Genomic DNA, 14,137 nt, shown 5'->3' on the forward strand with positions numbered 1-14,137 from the left:
TAGATAGATAGATAGATAGATAGATAGATAGATAGATAGATAGATAGTATAGTTGTGTTAGTGTAGAGAAGGGTTAAATATAAGGGCTAGATGAAGAAGCAACTTGATTTATTAAAGAGAGTTGTCAATCCGGAGTTGGAAAGACGCAGGTTCAAATCTCTGATTTCTGGCTTTGTAACAATGAGTAAGACACTTAATCTGTCTGATCTTGAATTTCCTCATATGTAAAGTAGTGCCAAGGATGCCTAGAATTCTAATAATTCCTTTAGTGCCTGTTGTTCAGTTGTTCAGTCGTGTCTGACTCTTGGTGACCCCATGGACCCTAGCTATACCAGGCCCTTCTGTCTTCCACTATCTCTCAAAGTCTGTCCAAGTTCATGTTTGTTGTTTCCATGACACGACCTCATCTTCTGCAGTCCCCTTTTCACTTGCCTTCAATATTCCCCAATGTCAAGGTCTTTTCGAGTCTCATCTTCTCCTTAGTTGGCCAAAATATTTAAGCTTCAGCTTCAGTATTTGATCTTCCAGTGAATTAATTTCTTTAAGTATTGACTAATTTGATCTTGCTGTCCAAGGGACTCTCAAAAGTCTTAGGATTGTTAGGAGGCTTAAATGAGATCTCGTATTTTAAAGTGTTATGTAACTGTTAAAGTCCCATATAAAGGTCAGTTGTTATCATTGTGGAAATAGAATAACCAAGACTTGATAACTGATTGGATGTTGATGGGTTAGGGAGAGAAAGGAACTGAGGTTTTGAACTGCCCAATGAGGTCTCTGTTGTCTAAATCTTGTATTACCATTTAACCTTTCACATATTTATTTCTTCCATATTCCTTTCCTCCCACTGGACTTTAGAGTCTAGACTTCTTAGGTCCTAGACTTCTCTGGACACCCTTAATACCTAGCACAGTATTTTGTATACAATGAGTGTTAGATAAATGATTACATTATAATTGATTAGGTAAGATATATGGTTAATGAATGACATCCACTAAAACAATTTAAAAGTCTGTCAATAGGTCAGGATCGTAGGATTTTTATAACATATTTCCATACAAGCTTTATTCCAAAGCCCTATACCCATGCCTCCTCATTGATGAAGAGCTAACCTGGGCTCTTGAAGGCGCTGCCTGTAGAGCTCCAACTCTTACAGGGTCCATTACCAAGCTGGAAGGACTTTGAGTATGGGCACACTGTTGGAATGTATGTTTCTCTCTGAGGATGAGTTTAGAGGGGCTCATCACCCAACTGGCCACTGGGTGGTGACTTTTTCAGCAGCAGAAGTTATCACAGACTGGGATGTGGGGGCTGCTGATAAATGTTTAACAATTAGCTTTCCAAAGCACTATACACTTTAAATTGAATTTGTGTTATTAACATTTTCTCCATTGCTTTCTTAAGTCTAGAGCAGAGTTGTCAAACTCTCAAGTGGAGAAAAGTTAAACAAAATCAAATACAATACAACAAAGATTATGTTGATTTGTGGCTTTCTAAATCAATATGCAACCCACAGGGATCCAGTTCTGAGTTTAACATCACTGGTGTAGCATTTAGACAATCAATAATCAATAAATCGAACCTCTGTCAGTTTCTGAGATGTAAATGCTCACACTTGGCAGCCAGGTGGTACAGGACCTGGAGTCAGGAAAGCTCATCTTCCTGAATTCAAGTCCAGTCTCAGATACTTACTAGCTGTGTCACCCTGAAGAAGTCACTTAACTCTGTTTGCCTCAGTTTCCTCATCTGTACAACAAGCTGGAGAACAAAATGGAAAACTGTTCCACTGTCTTTGCCAAGAAAACCCCTAATGGGGTCACAAAGAGTCAGACACAATTGAAACTACACAACAATAAATGCTCGCACAAAATTTCACAGTTGGTATTTGTGAGCCTATCTACTGGGTTGTGCCCTCTGGGGGTCCAGGAGGTCCCATCACTGTTGAGAGTACAGATGCTTTAAGAGTCATTATCTTTGGACTCTAAGCTGCATGCCCTTGAGAGCAAGAAATGTTTCATTTTTGTTTTGTTTATTTTTTGTCCCTAGCACCTTGAACAAGACTTGTACATTTTAGAAACATGGTAGATATCTGCTGAAGAGAAGTCATAGACTCCCTTATTTCCTCCAAGACTCCACTCATACATCACCTTCTACAGGAAGCCTTCCCTGATTCCCTCAGCTGCCAGTGCCCACCCTCCCTATACTACCTTGTGTCTGTTTTGCATTCATTCTCTATGTACATGTTATCTCCCCCAGTAGAATTTAAGTTCCTTGAGAATAGAGATTTTAATTTTGGTCTTTGCATCACCAACACCTGGTACTCAGTAGTCACTTAAATGTTTTTGATTAATTGATTGAATTGAATCAACAGCAGCTGTTGGACTTGAGAATTTCTTTCTTTGCCTTTTCCCCTCCTAGAATCAAGTTACCTTGAGTGGAAGAGTGCCACACCTGGGCCAGTATGTCTTCATTGTCCATTTTTGTCAGCCAGATCATCCCACATTTCCTGCACAGGTGGTTGTAGAGGGAGGGCAGCTGTGGTCAGGTGAGCTAAAATGTTTATTTCCAGAACTGCAGGCTTCTACTTTCTTGCCAAGACATTGAGGGATTGTATGGATTCAGTTACTGTCTTTATGTCAATGTCTTCCAGAGGTTCTTATAAAGTTCTAGTGTATCCTAAGCTCCAGTTCTGCCCCACCAATGAGGTGTCACAAAGACATCTTAAACTCAGCACGTCCAAAGCAGAACTCAGCATCTTTCCTTTCGGACCTACCACTTTTCTGAAATTCTCTATAACTATCAAAGGCTGTCCTTCCAGCCACCTGGGTTTGCCACCTCTGTGTCATCCTTCACATTTCATTCTTTTAAAAATAGCTATATTTAAAATTATTTTTTTCAATTAATAAGCATTTATTTTCTCTTCCCTTGCTACTGCCCTTCTCCTACCCTGATTAAAAAAAACACAACTCTTGTAACAAATCTATTTATGATCAAGCAAAACAAACCCCCAATTTGACCATGTCCTAAACAGTCTTTCATTCTGCTTCTTGAGTCCACTACCTTTCTATCAGGTGGTGATTAGGGTAGCATGCTTCATCATTGGTTCTCTGGACTTGTATTTGCTGTTAACATTGATCAGAGTTCTTAAGTCTTTCAAAGAGATTTGCCTTTACAATTTTATGACAATATGGATATTGTAAATTGTTCACCTAGTTCTGCTCACTTCTCTCTGCATCAATTCATACAAGTCTCCCTAGGTTTCTCTGAAACCTTCCCTTTCATAATTTCTTCTGGTACAATAGTATTCTATTACTTCTATGTGCCATAATTTGTTGTTCCATTCCCCAAATGACAACCCTTAGTTCTGGTTCTTTGCCACTACAAAAAGAGTTGCTAAAGATATTTGTGCATATTTGGCTCCTTTTTCTCCTTCTTTGATCTCTTTGAGATTTGGACCTTAATTGTTTGACTCTTTGCTTTCATTTCCGTCACTGGTTAGGACACTAGCCATTGCTCCCTCTCTTACCCCATGCCTCATTCTCACTTCACACACCTGCCAAGTTCTGTCATGTCTATCTCCACAATGTCTCTTATAAATCTCTTTTTCTCCTCTTCCCCAGCGACCACTATTCATTTCTCACCTAGACACTATTGCCTCTTCATCACTCTCTTTACCTCAATCTCCTCTCAACTCCAATCCATCCTTCACGCAGATGCCAAAGCGATTTTCCTGAAGAGCAGCTTCAATCATGTCAACACTCACTAATCTCCAGTGGCTCCCTATTGCCTCCCAGATCCAATATAAAATCCTGTGGTTTTTTAAAACCCTTCACAACCTGGGGCCCCCCTACATTAACAATTTTCTTACATTCTGCCCTTCTTCACATAGTCCATGGCCCTCCATCTCTCAGTTACTTGCCCTTTTTTTTTTTTTTTGGAGTGGGGAAGGCAAGGCAATTGGGTTTAAGTGACTTGCCCAAGGTCACACAGCTAGTAAGTGTGTCAAGTATCTGAGACTGGATTTGAACTGAGGTTCTCCCGACTCCAGGGCCGGTGCTCTATACACTGAGTTCCTTGCCTTTCCACCAGTTTGTCCCCCATTCTTGGAATGCTCTCCCTTCTCACCTCCACCTCCTCCTCATTGGTTTGCTGGCTTCCTTCAAAGTTTAGCTCTGCAGGAACCCTGCCACTGCGAGTGCCTTCTCTCTGCTATTACCTTTCCTTTACCCTTTCTATTTCTTGTATGTACAGTTTTCTGCACTTGTCTCCTCTCATTCGAATGTGAGCTTGTTTAAGAGAGTGTTTTCATCTTTCTTTTTATCCCCGGCACTTACTTAGCACGGAATAAGTAGAGCCTGACGTATATTAAACACTTAATGAGTGCTTGTTGATTGGCCGGCTTCTAGACTTGGAAGAAACCTAGACATCTTGCTTGTTAAACTTGGAGATAAATCAATCCCTGTATTCCTTCAAGACTCTGATTGCCCTCGCTGTCTCCTCTGCAGTTACCTTGTATCTACTTTGTCTGAATCTTGTACATGCTTATATATATATATATGTGTGTGTGTGTGTGTGTGTGTATATATATATATATGTATACAGTGTAACACTAAGTTGATGACTGTGTACAAATTGCCTCCCCCATTAGAAAGTAAGCTCCATTAAAGGCAGCACCTGGTCTCACTTTGCTGGGGGGATTGCTGATCTCCTAGCAGCAGAGTGCCTGCCATGAAATAGAACTTGATAAGTGCCTGTTAATTTAGCTGATTCTGTCTTGGTACAGGTTCTCTCAGTGCCCATTTCTGCCCTCAAGTGTTTGGCTGCCGGAACTTAGTGATTGCAGAGAGCAAGACCAACCTGGACCTCCGTGAACCTGAGTTCTTGGTAACTGTGAAGGTTCCAGATGGAAAATCCTTGATGCTGGTATGTTCAGTTTGTTTCTCTCCACATTTGTTCCTCCTTCATCTTCACTGATCCATGGTCTGCCATTTTTACTATTTGCTTATTTAAAAAACAAACAAACATTTATATCTTGATGGAGTCAGTTCAAGGCAGAGTACCAATAATTTTAAAAGTTTGCATACATCTGTGCTTTAAGTTTTAACATAATGTTTTAAAGATATGAAACATAATATGCACTTGGTATATGTGTGTGCATTTACTAATTTTACACAGTCACATATTACAAGTGTGACTGACCACATCTCTACCTAGATATGCCAGTGGTACCTTGCACTCAACATAATCCCAAACCAAACTTATTATGATGTTCTTCAATCATGTTCAACTCTTAGTGACCCTATTTGGGTTTTTCTTGGCAAAGATACTGGAGGGGTTTGCCATTTCTTTCTCTACCTCATTTTATAGATGAGGAAACTGAGGCAAACAGGTTTTACTGACTTTACTGAACCAGGGCCACACAGCTAGTAAGTGTCTGAGACCAAATTTGAACTCAGGAAGATGAGTCTTCCTGACTCCAGGGCCTGTACTCTATCTACTGCACCACTTAGCTATTAGTACATGCCATATACATATTATTATTATTAATTATTATGTAGACACATCTTTTCCTGTAGCAATGATAGTCATTATTCCTTTATGATTTCAGAAGCAGATATCTGGAGAGTAAGGGGATATGCATCCAGGAGGGTAAAAGGTGAAAAGATAGTCAAGGTGCACACTGAAGCATGTCTGGAGCCAGCCTAGATGTAGTGAGCCATGAGAGGCTCTCACCAATGAAGATGGGAGTGGGGAGAGGGGAGCAGGTTGTGAAAGGTTGTGGTGGCATAGGTAAGCAGGAGTCCCAGGGCTAAAAGGATCAAGCCATTCAGGGTAAGATCTCTGGGCTGGAGAATGCACTCACTCAGCAGATACAATTCTAGTCTTCAGCCAAACTGATTTTCTGTTCCCCAAACACACCCTGTATTTTCCCACCTCCATGCCTTTGTTCATATTTTTACTGTATCTATAATGTGGCTGTTAAGATTTTCTGGGGGGTGGCTAGGTGACGCAGTGAATAGAGCACCGGCCTTGGAGTCAGGAGGACCTGAGTTCAAATCCAGTCTCAGATAATTAACACTTACTAGCCGTGTGACCTTAGGCAAGTCACTTAACCCCAATTGTCTTGCCTTCCCTCCTCCACAAAAAGAAGAAGAATCCCATGAATGTTAGAGAAGACTGATCTGTCTAGGGAGAAGAGGAGAGATACTAAGTTGATCGTCTGAGTCACTTTTCTTTTCTTATACTTTCGGTATACACATACACTCTTGACCAAAGAACAACATGTATTTTAAAGTGGACATAATATTAGAGCTCATTGTCACTCTTACTGCATAATCTAATTACTTATTGCTGAAGGAGATCTTGGTTTCAGTTCCTCACTCTGACACTTGGCTATCTGACCCAGACTTGTTAATTGTATAACTTAAACTCTCAGCTCAGCTTCATCATCTGTAAAATAGGGGTGGGATTGTTAGGAGGAAATTTCTTTATCTGCCTTAAAGTATTATATAAATGTGAATTAATTGTTATTATAATCCTGACTTCACTGAGTAGGTGCTAATGTCTCTCTTGATGTCTGGAACATAAAGACTTTTTTTCTTTTTAGGGCCAGGTCCTAGTTGTTCCAGCAGAGAACTATGACTACCGCATGCTTCACAAGAAGTCAGTAGACAAGGCGTTTGATTTTATCAATAATTGTGGAGGAAACAGTTTTTATATTGAGTAAGCATCGCTTGGGGAAATAGCCCGTGGTTGGCGTGGGAGGCAGTCTATGCATCTTGAAAATTTGAATCTGCCATCCATATCCAATCTAAAGTGAGGTTGCTATCTGAATGGCATTATGCCCTTGAATCGCCCACCCTCCCTGCTGCTCTTCTATCAATGGCAGCTGAGCCAAAATTGAAATGACAAATCTGGGAGCTTTGGTAAGCATGTCTTTTCCCTGAATTGACCAATTTACTAAATTGACCTCTCAGGATGCCCATCTGTGCAAATTTGTCATCGGTGCTTTTGAGTCACTAATGCGGCAGCAGTTAATAGGGATGGTTTCTGAGAGTACACAGAGGACGACATGATGTTATTTGTCTTTTTCCTAGCCCTCTGACGTCATCGAGATTCTGTAAGGACTCTGCCCGATCCCTTGTCGCCTTCTATAACAATGGAGCCCTACCTTGTGACTGTCATGCGGTGGGGGCCATGAGCTCTACATGTAACCCACAGGGCGGACAGTGCCAGTGTCGGCCCAATGTCATTGGTCGTCAGTGTACCCGATGTCAAACTGGCTACTATGGTTTTCCATTTTGCAAATGTGAGTTCCTGTTCCGGAAGACCTGGGATACTTTCATTCTTTCCTCAGCTAAATGGTTTCTCCAGTTCTTTGTTTATTTTGAGGCTAGAGATATGACTCATGCTGCACAATCAGTGCTGCCAAGAGGGAAAAGGATGGAAATGAATGATCTCAGGGACCAAATGTCTTAGAAACCTCCATTCAGTTCTATTCACAAAACAAAGAAATTTCAGTTCAGGTAGTGAACAAGTGTGGCATTTAAAAAAGTTCAAGAGACATAATTTCTGGATAATTTAATCATTTTATCAATAAGGCCTTCATGTTTATTAATAAAAGGATGATCATTTGGCCACCTCTCTTAGACCAAAGACCCATCATGGTGGTAGGCTCACCTTTGGAAGAGCAGGTGTTCCTCAGGGTGTCAGTCATCTCTGACTGGTTAACAATTAATGTGAAAACTAATATTACAATACAGTGAGTGTCTTAGGGTGTAGGACTTGGATCACCCAAATCTTGGTCTAAGAGACTTATCCATTTCTATATCATCTGTCTGAGAAAAGGGAAAATCAACATTTTCCCAGACCTGTCTAACCAAGCAAAATAAGTAGGAATGTACCCATTAGCCCAAACTTAGAATTTCTTTTACTGTCTCTGATTAGATCTCAGCCATCCTTGCTGGCAAGTCTTTTAGAAGGATTTCCCACACTGGTTGATTTCTGGATGAAAAAGTAGAAAAGGGGGAAAATCTTGGTCCCAAAACAATAATTAGTTATTAAATGCAAGAAAGAAATACTCATTTCTCTCACAAGTAGCAGCAGCTGTATAGGAGGGTCATAGGATCCTGGTATTTAGAGCTAGAAGGGACCTTGGGCATCATCTAGTTCAACCCCCTCATTTTACAGATGAAGAAACTGAGACCTAGAGGAATGAAGTTATTTGCTCAAGGTCACACAGGTTGTAAGTAGCAACGTAAGTAGCAAAGTAGAAGAAATGAGGGCATTGACATCTCTTAGGTCACTTTCATCTCTGATCTAGTTCAGAGGTGGGCACCTGCAGCCTTGAGGCCACATGTGGCCCTCTAGGTCTTTGAGTGCATCCCTTTGATGGAATCCAAGCTTCATAAAAGGTTGCACTTGAGGACCTAGAGGATCACATGTGACCTTGAGGCCACAGGTTCCCCACCCCTAAGATGAAGAGAAGTCAGGTAGAAAATTCAGGAGAAACATGGAGATGCCCTGGTTTCAATGCCCAGACCTCTTTACCATTGGCCTCGAAATGAGTCAGCTAGTTATAAAAGAAATCTGTGATTCACATTATCCAAAATTGAGGCTACTACCTATAGTTCAAAGTTATTTGGTAGTATGAGGAGACTTTAGGAGAGGCACAAGATGAAGCTCCTGGGTGGAAGTCACACCTTTGAACTGGTATCATCACTGTCACCATGTTGTGTGGGCATTGTTGAATGAGAGGGAAATCCCATTCTCCCTTAGAATTCTGACACTTGGTGATGAAAAATAGCCATAGGGTCATAGGTTCTTAGATTTAGACCTGGGAGGAAACCTACAGGTCATGTAGTCCCACTCTTTTGTTTCATAGATGAGGAAACTGTGACCCATTGAATGGGTTACATGGCTCGCCTGGTCACACAAAATAGTAAGTGACAGAGTCAGGGTTTGACCCCAAGACTTCTATCTCCAGATCTTCACTCTGTATAAACTAATTGTTACTTGCTTATAGAGTAACTTGTTACTGTGAGGAGAGGAGACTTTTTGGATGACATTAACTGTCACATATGGTTTGGAAATCATGCCATAAAGCTGCTCGTGAGATAGGAACCTCTTTGAGAATATCCACAGAAAGTGATTCCTTGAGCATAAGGCAGTCTTTTGTCCATCAGATCCCTTTGGGACATTTCTTTCGGTTACTCAGACCTGGGAGAGAGTGACAGAAATAGGACACAATAAAATAAAGGTTGTCCCATTGAAATAGATGTATTTGTCTCCTGACCAGTGTGCCATTGTGGCCAGCGCCTTTGCGATGAAATGACTGGAAAGTGCATCTGCCCTCCTCGGACCGTAAAGCCTCAGTGTGAAGTGTGTGAGAAGCAGTCCTTCAGTTACCACCCATTGGTTGGGTGCAAAGGCTGCAACTGCTCTAAGATAGGGGCTATAAGTGCCACCGCCCCAGAGTGTGACAGAAACAATGGACAGTGCAGGTGAGTTACCTTAAGTGGCACATGACAGAAGGGATGAAGTTCCTCTCCACCTATTTGTCATTGATATTGAACACTTCTTGAGAAGCAGTGGAATGTTGGGTCCTATATTTACCCCATAGATTGAATTGGATGATTATGGGAAATACTCATTATTTGCCCATACTGTGTAAAAACTTAGCTTTCTCTTCATTCTTGTCTCAGACTTAGGATCATAGGTAGTCCTGAGTGGCATGCTAAGCACAATGCTTAGCACTGAGTAGGACTTTAAGAAATGTTTATTGATTGATTCTGTTATGAAAGCATTTATATTTCTCTATGATGAATACTTGGCTTACTTCCCATGGAGAATGTTTTTAACTAATCTGTCAGAAGTATGACTTGGTAGTGACTCTAAACCACCCGAAGATATTCTAAAGAACAAAAAAGAGGAGATTCTACTTGCAGGGAGCTTATGTTTTTAAAGTTAAGATGGATGAATGTGAAATTAAAACCATGTACTTCTTATGTAACACCCAACAATATTCTGATCTTCTTTATGACTGAGAGGGAGGGGTCAGACAAGTAGGAAGAGACCCAAGGGAGATTAGTACCATGAAAACAGAGAGGATAGACAGAGTATCCGGGAGGAGAGAGCGATCACCAGCTCCAGACACTAAAAAGAAGAAAATAGACGGTTTTGTGTTTTTAAGATTCAGGGTACACTTCAATCTCATTAATCAAACAAAACGTTTGTAGTTGTTAAGTCATTTTTCAGATGTGTATGACTCTCCATGACTCCATTTGGGATTTTTTTTGTGTGTGTGTGTGTGAAGATCCTGGAATGGTCTGCCATTTCCTTCGTCTGCTCGTTTTACAGATGAGGAAAATGAAGCAAACAGGTTTAAGTGACTTGCCTAGGGTCACCCAGCTAGTAAGTGCCTGAGGCGAGATCTGAACTCATGAAGTGTCTTCCTAACTTGAGGCCCAGCACTCTATCCACTGAACCACCTAGCTGCCCAAACCAATTTTTTTTGTTGTTGTTCTCCCTCCCACACTGTAAGAATGCTTCCTCAGATATAGAGTGATTCTGGTGCGTCTGTGCTACTAAACATTTCTTTTGTTTTACTCTAGCTTTCCTTTGGCAGCTGTTTGATGATCCTTTTATCAATCTTTTGTTGATTCCCTAGAGTCAATCTTTCAAGTAACTGTCCCAGACTCACTCTTCTCTCCCTTTATCCTAGGTCCAGACCTCCCAGTAGAAATAATAATTATTCACAAATTATTCATTATACATTATTATTATTGTATATGTATTCATAAGTCCCTTTAAGCTTTATGAAGCACATATGTACATTGGCTCTTGATCCTTACAACAACAGTGTAGGATAAAAATCCCTATTTTTATAGATGATGAGGCTAAGAGAGGTTAGATGACTTGCCCAGCTAGGAAGTATCAGAGCTGAGATTCAAATTCAAATTCCAACTTTTAGTCCATCCCACTCCTACTAGACTACATGGCTTCTTGTGCCAGATGATTACATCTCCTCCTTGGCAAAGAAGAGCATATCTAGTTTAAGATCCTTCATTTGCCTCTTTGCTTCAGTATATTTCTTTGTATTGATCTTCTGCTTTTTTTTTTTTTTTGGCTTTTTGGAGGGCAATTGGGTTAAGTGACTTGCCCAAAGTCACACAGCTTGTTTTTGTGTTAAGTGTCTGAGGTCAGATTTGAACTCAGGTCCTCCTGACTCCAGGGCCAGAGCTCTATTCACTGAGCCACCTCGCGGCCCCGATCTACTTTTTCCAGTTGTGAAGGAAAAGGTGTAAATATCTTACTGTTTCTAAGACTAACCCATCCACCTCTCCTCTTGGCCACCCCATTTCTTTCTACCTTCTCTGGGACTTTGCTCAATCAGTTACCTCCTTTCTATGGTATCTTCTAGTCCCTCTTCTAAAGGTTCCTTCTCTTCTTCCTTTAAATATGGCAGGAGTTGGACCAGATGACTTAGAAGAGCCCTTGATTCAGTTGCATGAATTTCTCTATCTTCATAAAAATCTCTTGAGAGTGAAATAGCAAAAAATTGTAGGAAAAAACTCCCAAAGTTAGCTGTGCAAAACCTTTGCCAATAATGCTTGTAGAGTCTTAGCTATGATTAATTGGTCAGGATGCATGTCTGAAACAAAGCTCCAGAGTCGGGGGGAATGATCAAAAGGCAGTACAGTAGTCAGTAGAATAGCCTTAAATTGGGAGAAGAGGGGAGAGCAGACCACAAAAGAGACCCTGGAAATCAAGAATTTCAAAATCCTTCCATTCCTCTTGACAACCTGAGCATTGTTTTTAGTTTTGTTGTGGTTTTAAGGGATGGCTACAGGGAACATTAGCACAACTAAAAGAGACATTCCACTCAGTCTATTGTAAGAAAAGAGCCACCATTGGCAGAGATTGATTCACACCTACGATGTTTCCTAAGAAAATAAATCTCTGTAGTGAGGTAGTTAGAAAGAAACAGAGATCTGACCTGAAAGTTAGAAGACTGTGATAATAAATGAAAGGACAGTTGCCTATCCCCTTTGAAAAAATAAAGAGAGGGAATCGGATCTTTCATATGACACTGGGTAGTAGTGGACAGAGAAATTCCAGCAATAGCAAACATTCAGAGTGAAGGTTGAGTCATTAAAGCTCTATGCATACCAAAGGAACATTACTATAAGGTCCCTTGATCACCAGTGATGAAAGACAAAATACCAAAAAGGAAGCAAAACCTCTGGGAACTTTGAAATGCCAACATAAACATGTCATATTATTTCAAGGTGTAGTCTAAGAGATGTTAAGAAAAAAAAAGAGAGGGGCTGCTAGGTGGCACAGTGAATAGAGCACTGGCCTTGGAGTCATGAGGACCTGAGTTCAAATTTGGCCTCAGATACTTAACATTTCCTAGCCATGTGACCTTGGGCAAGTCACTTAACCCTAATTGCCCTGCCTTCCTCCCTCCAAAAGGCCAAAGTGGGGGGGGGGAGTTGAAACTAATGGAAAATAATAAAATGTCTTATTGGCTGCAAAACACTACACATTACTGGGACTTGCCCTTGATTATGTTCCCTGCATAAATGAAGGAGAAAGTTTACAAAGTATACAACTGAGAGATGAGGAATACAGAAAAAGGTAGGGTCTTTGTCACCAAGGCATTTGCTATAGCAAGGAGAAAAGAGAAGAGAAGAGAAAAAATTGTTTTGTTGTTGAGTCATTCAGTCCTGTCCAATTCTTTGTGACCCCATGCACCATATAGCACACCAGTCTCTTCTGTATTCCACTATTTCTCAGTCTGTCCAAACTCATATTCGTTGCTCTCATGACACTATCTATCCATCTCATCTTCTTCTATCCCCTTCTCCTTTTGTCTTCAATCCTTCCCAACATAAAGGTATTTTCCAATGAGTCCTGTCTTCTCATTATGTGGCCAAAGTATTTAAGCTTCAGCTTCAGTATTTGACCTTCCAGTGAATAGCTTGAATTAGTTTCTTCAAGTATTAACTGATTTGATCTCCTTGCTGTCCCAGGGACTCTCAAAAGTCTTTGCTGGCACCACAGTTCAAAAGCATTGATTCTGAGGTGCTCAGCTTTCCTTGTAGCTCCACTCTCACATTGCTATTAGAAAAACTCACCTTTGTCAGCAAGGTGATATCTGTTTTTAATATACTGTCCAGATTTGCCATAAATTTCCTTACAGGTAGGGTCTTTTAATTCCATGATTGTAGTCACTGTCTACAGTGATCTTTAAGTCCAAGAATATAAAATCTGATACTGCTTCCATTTCTTCTCCCTCTATTTGTCAGAAAGTGATAAGACTACTTGCCAAGATCTTAGCTTTTTTGATATTAAGCGTCAAGCCAGCTTTTACACACTCCTCTTTCACCTTCATTAAGAGACTTCTTAATTCTTCTTCACTTTCTGCCATCACAGTGGTATTGTCTTCATATCTGAGATTGTTGATATTTCTCCCAACATCCTTAATTCTGACTTTTTATTCATTCAGCCTGTCATTTCACATGATGTACTTTGCATATAAGTTAAATAAGGTAACAATATACAGCCTTGTCTTACTCCTTTTCCAGTCTTAAGCCAATCAGTTGTTCCATGTTCAGTTCGAACTGTTGCTTCTTGGCCCAAATATAAGTTCCCCAGGAGAAAAGTAAGATGATCTGGTATTTCCATCTGTTTGAGTACTTGCCACATTTTGTTGTGATTCACACAACCAAAGGCTTTAAGTGTAGTCAATGAAGCAGAAGGAGACGTTTTTCTTGGGCTCTCTTGCTTTCTCCATAATCCAGCAAATGTTGACAATTTGGTCTCTAGTTCCTCTGTCTCTTTGGAAATCAGCCCGCTCTTCTGGTAATTCTTGGTTTGCATATTCCTGAAGCCTAGCTTGAAGAATCTTAAGCATAGCCTTGCTGGCATCTTTCTTTAGTATTGGGATGTAGAAGTTATCTCTTTCAAGCCAGTGAGCAACTGCTGAGTTTTCCAAATTTGCTGGCATATTGAGTGCATCACTTTAACAGCATCATTTTTTAGGATTCTCAATAGTTCTACTGGAATTCCATCACCTCCACTAACGTTATTGTTAGCAATGCTTCCGAAGGCCCACTTGACTTCATTCTGCAGG

General features: G+C 40.6%; 1 protein-coding gene across 2 annotated transcripts in view; it reads left to right on the top strand.

The window, feature by feature from the left end:
• Positions 1–14,137, top strand: part of LAMA3 (laminin subunit alpha 3) — a 343,942-nt gene that overhangs the window by 219,927 nt on the left and 109,878 nt on the right. For both annotated transcript variants that reach the window (XM_069099797.1, XM_069099798.1), the window contains exons 31-35: positions 2,416–2,542; positions 4,781–4,920; positions 6,605–6,720; positions 7,095–7,306; positions 9,296–9,500. In XM_069099797.1, the coding sequence (XP_068955898.1) occupies positions 2,416–2,542; positions 4,781–4,920; positions 6,605–6,720; positions 7,095–7,306; positions 9,296–9,500 (800 nt within the window). The remainder of the gene's footprint in view (positions 1–2,415; positions 2,543–4,780; positions 4,921–6,604; positions 6,721–7,094; positions 7,307–9,295; positions 9,501–14,137) is intronic.

The sequence above is a fragment of the Petaurus breviceps genome, unplaced genomic scaffold (genome assembly GCF_028583685.1).
Source record: "Petaurus breviceps papuanus isolate PSGF00001 unplaced genomic scaffold, PetGlider_PUasm1.0 38, whole genome shotgun sequence".
In the NCBI taxonomy this organism is placed as follows: Eukaryota; Metazoa; Chordata; class Mammalia; order Diprotodontia; family Petauridae; genus Petaurus; species Petaurus breviceps.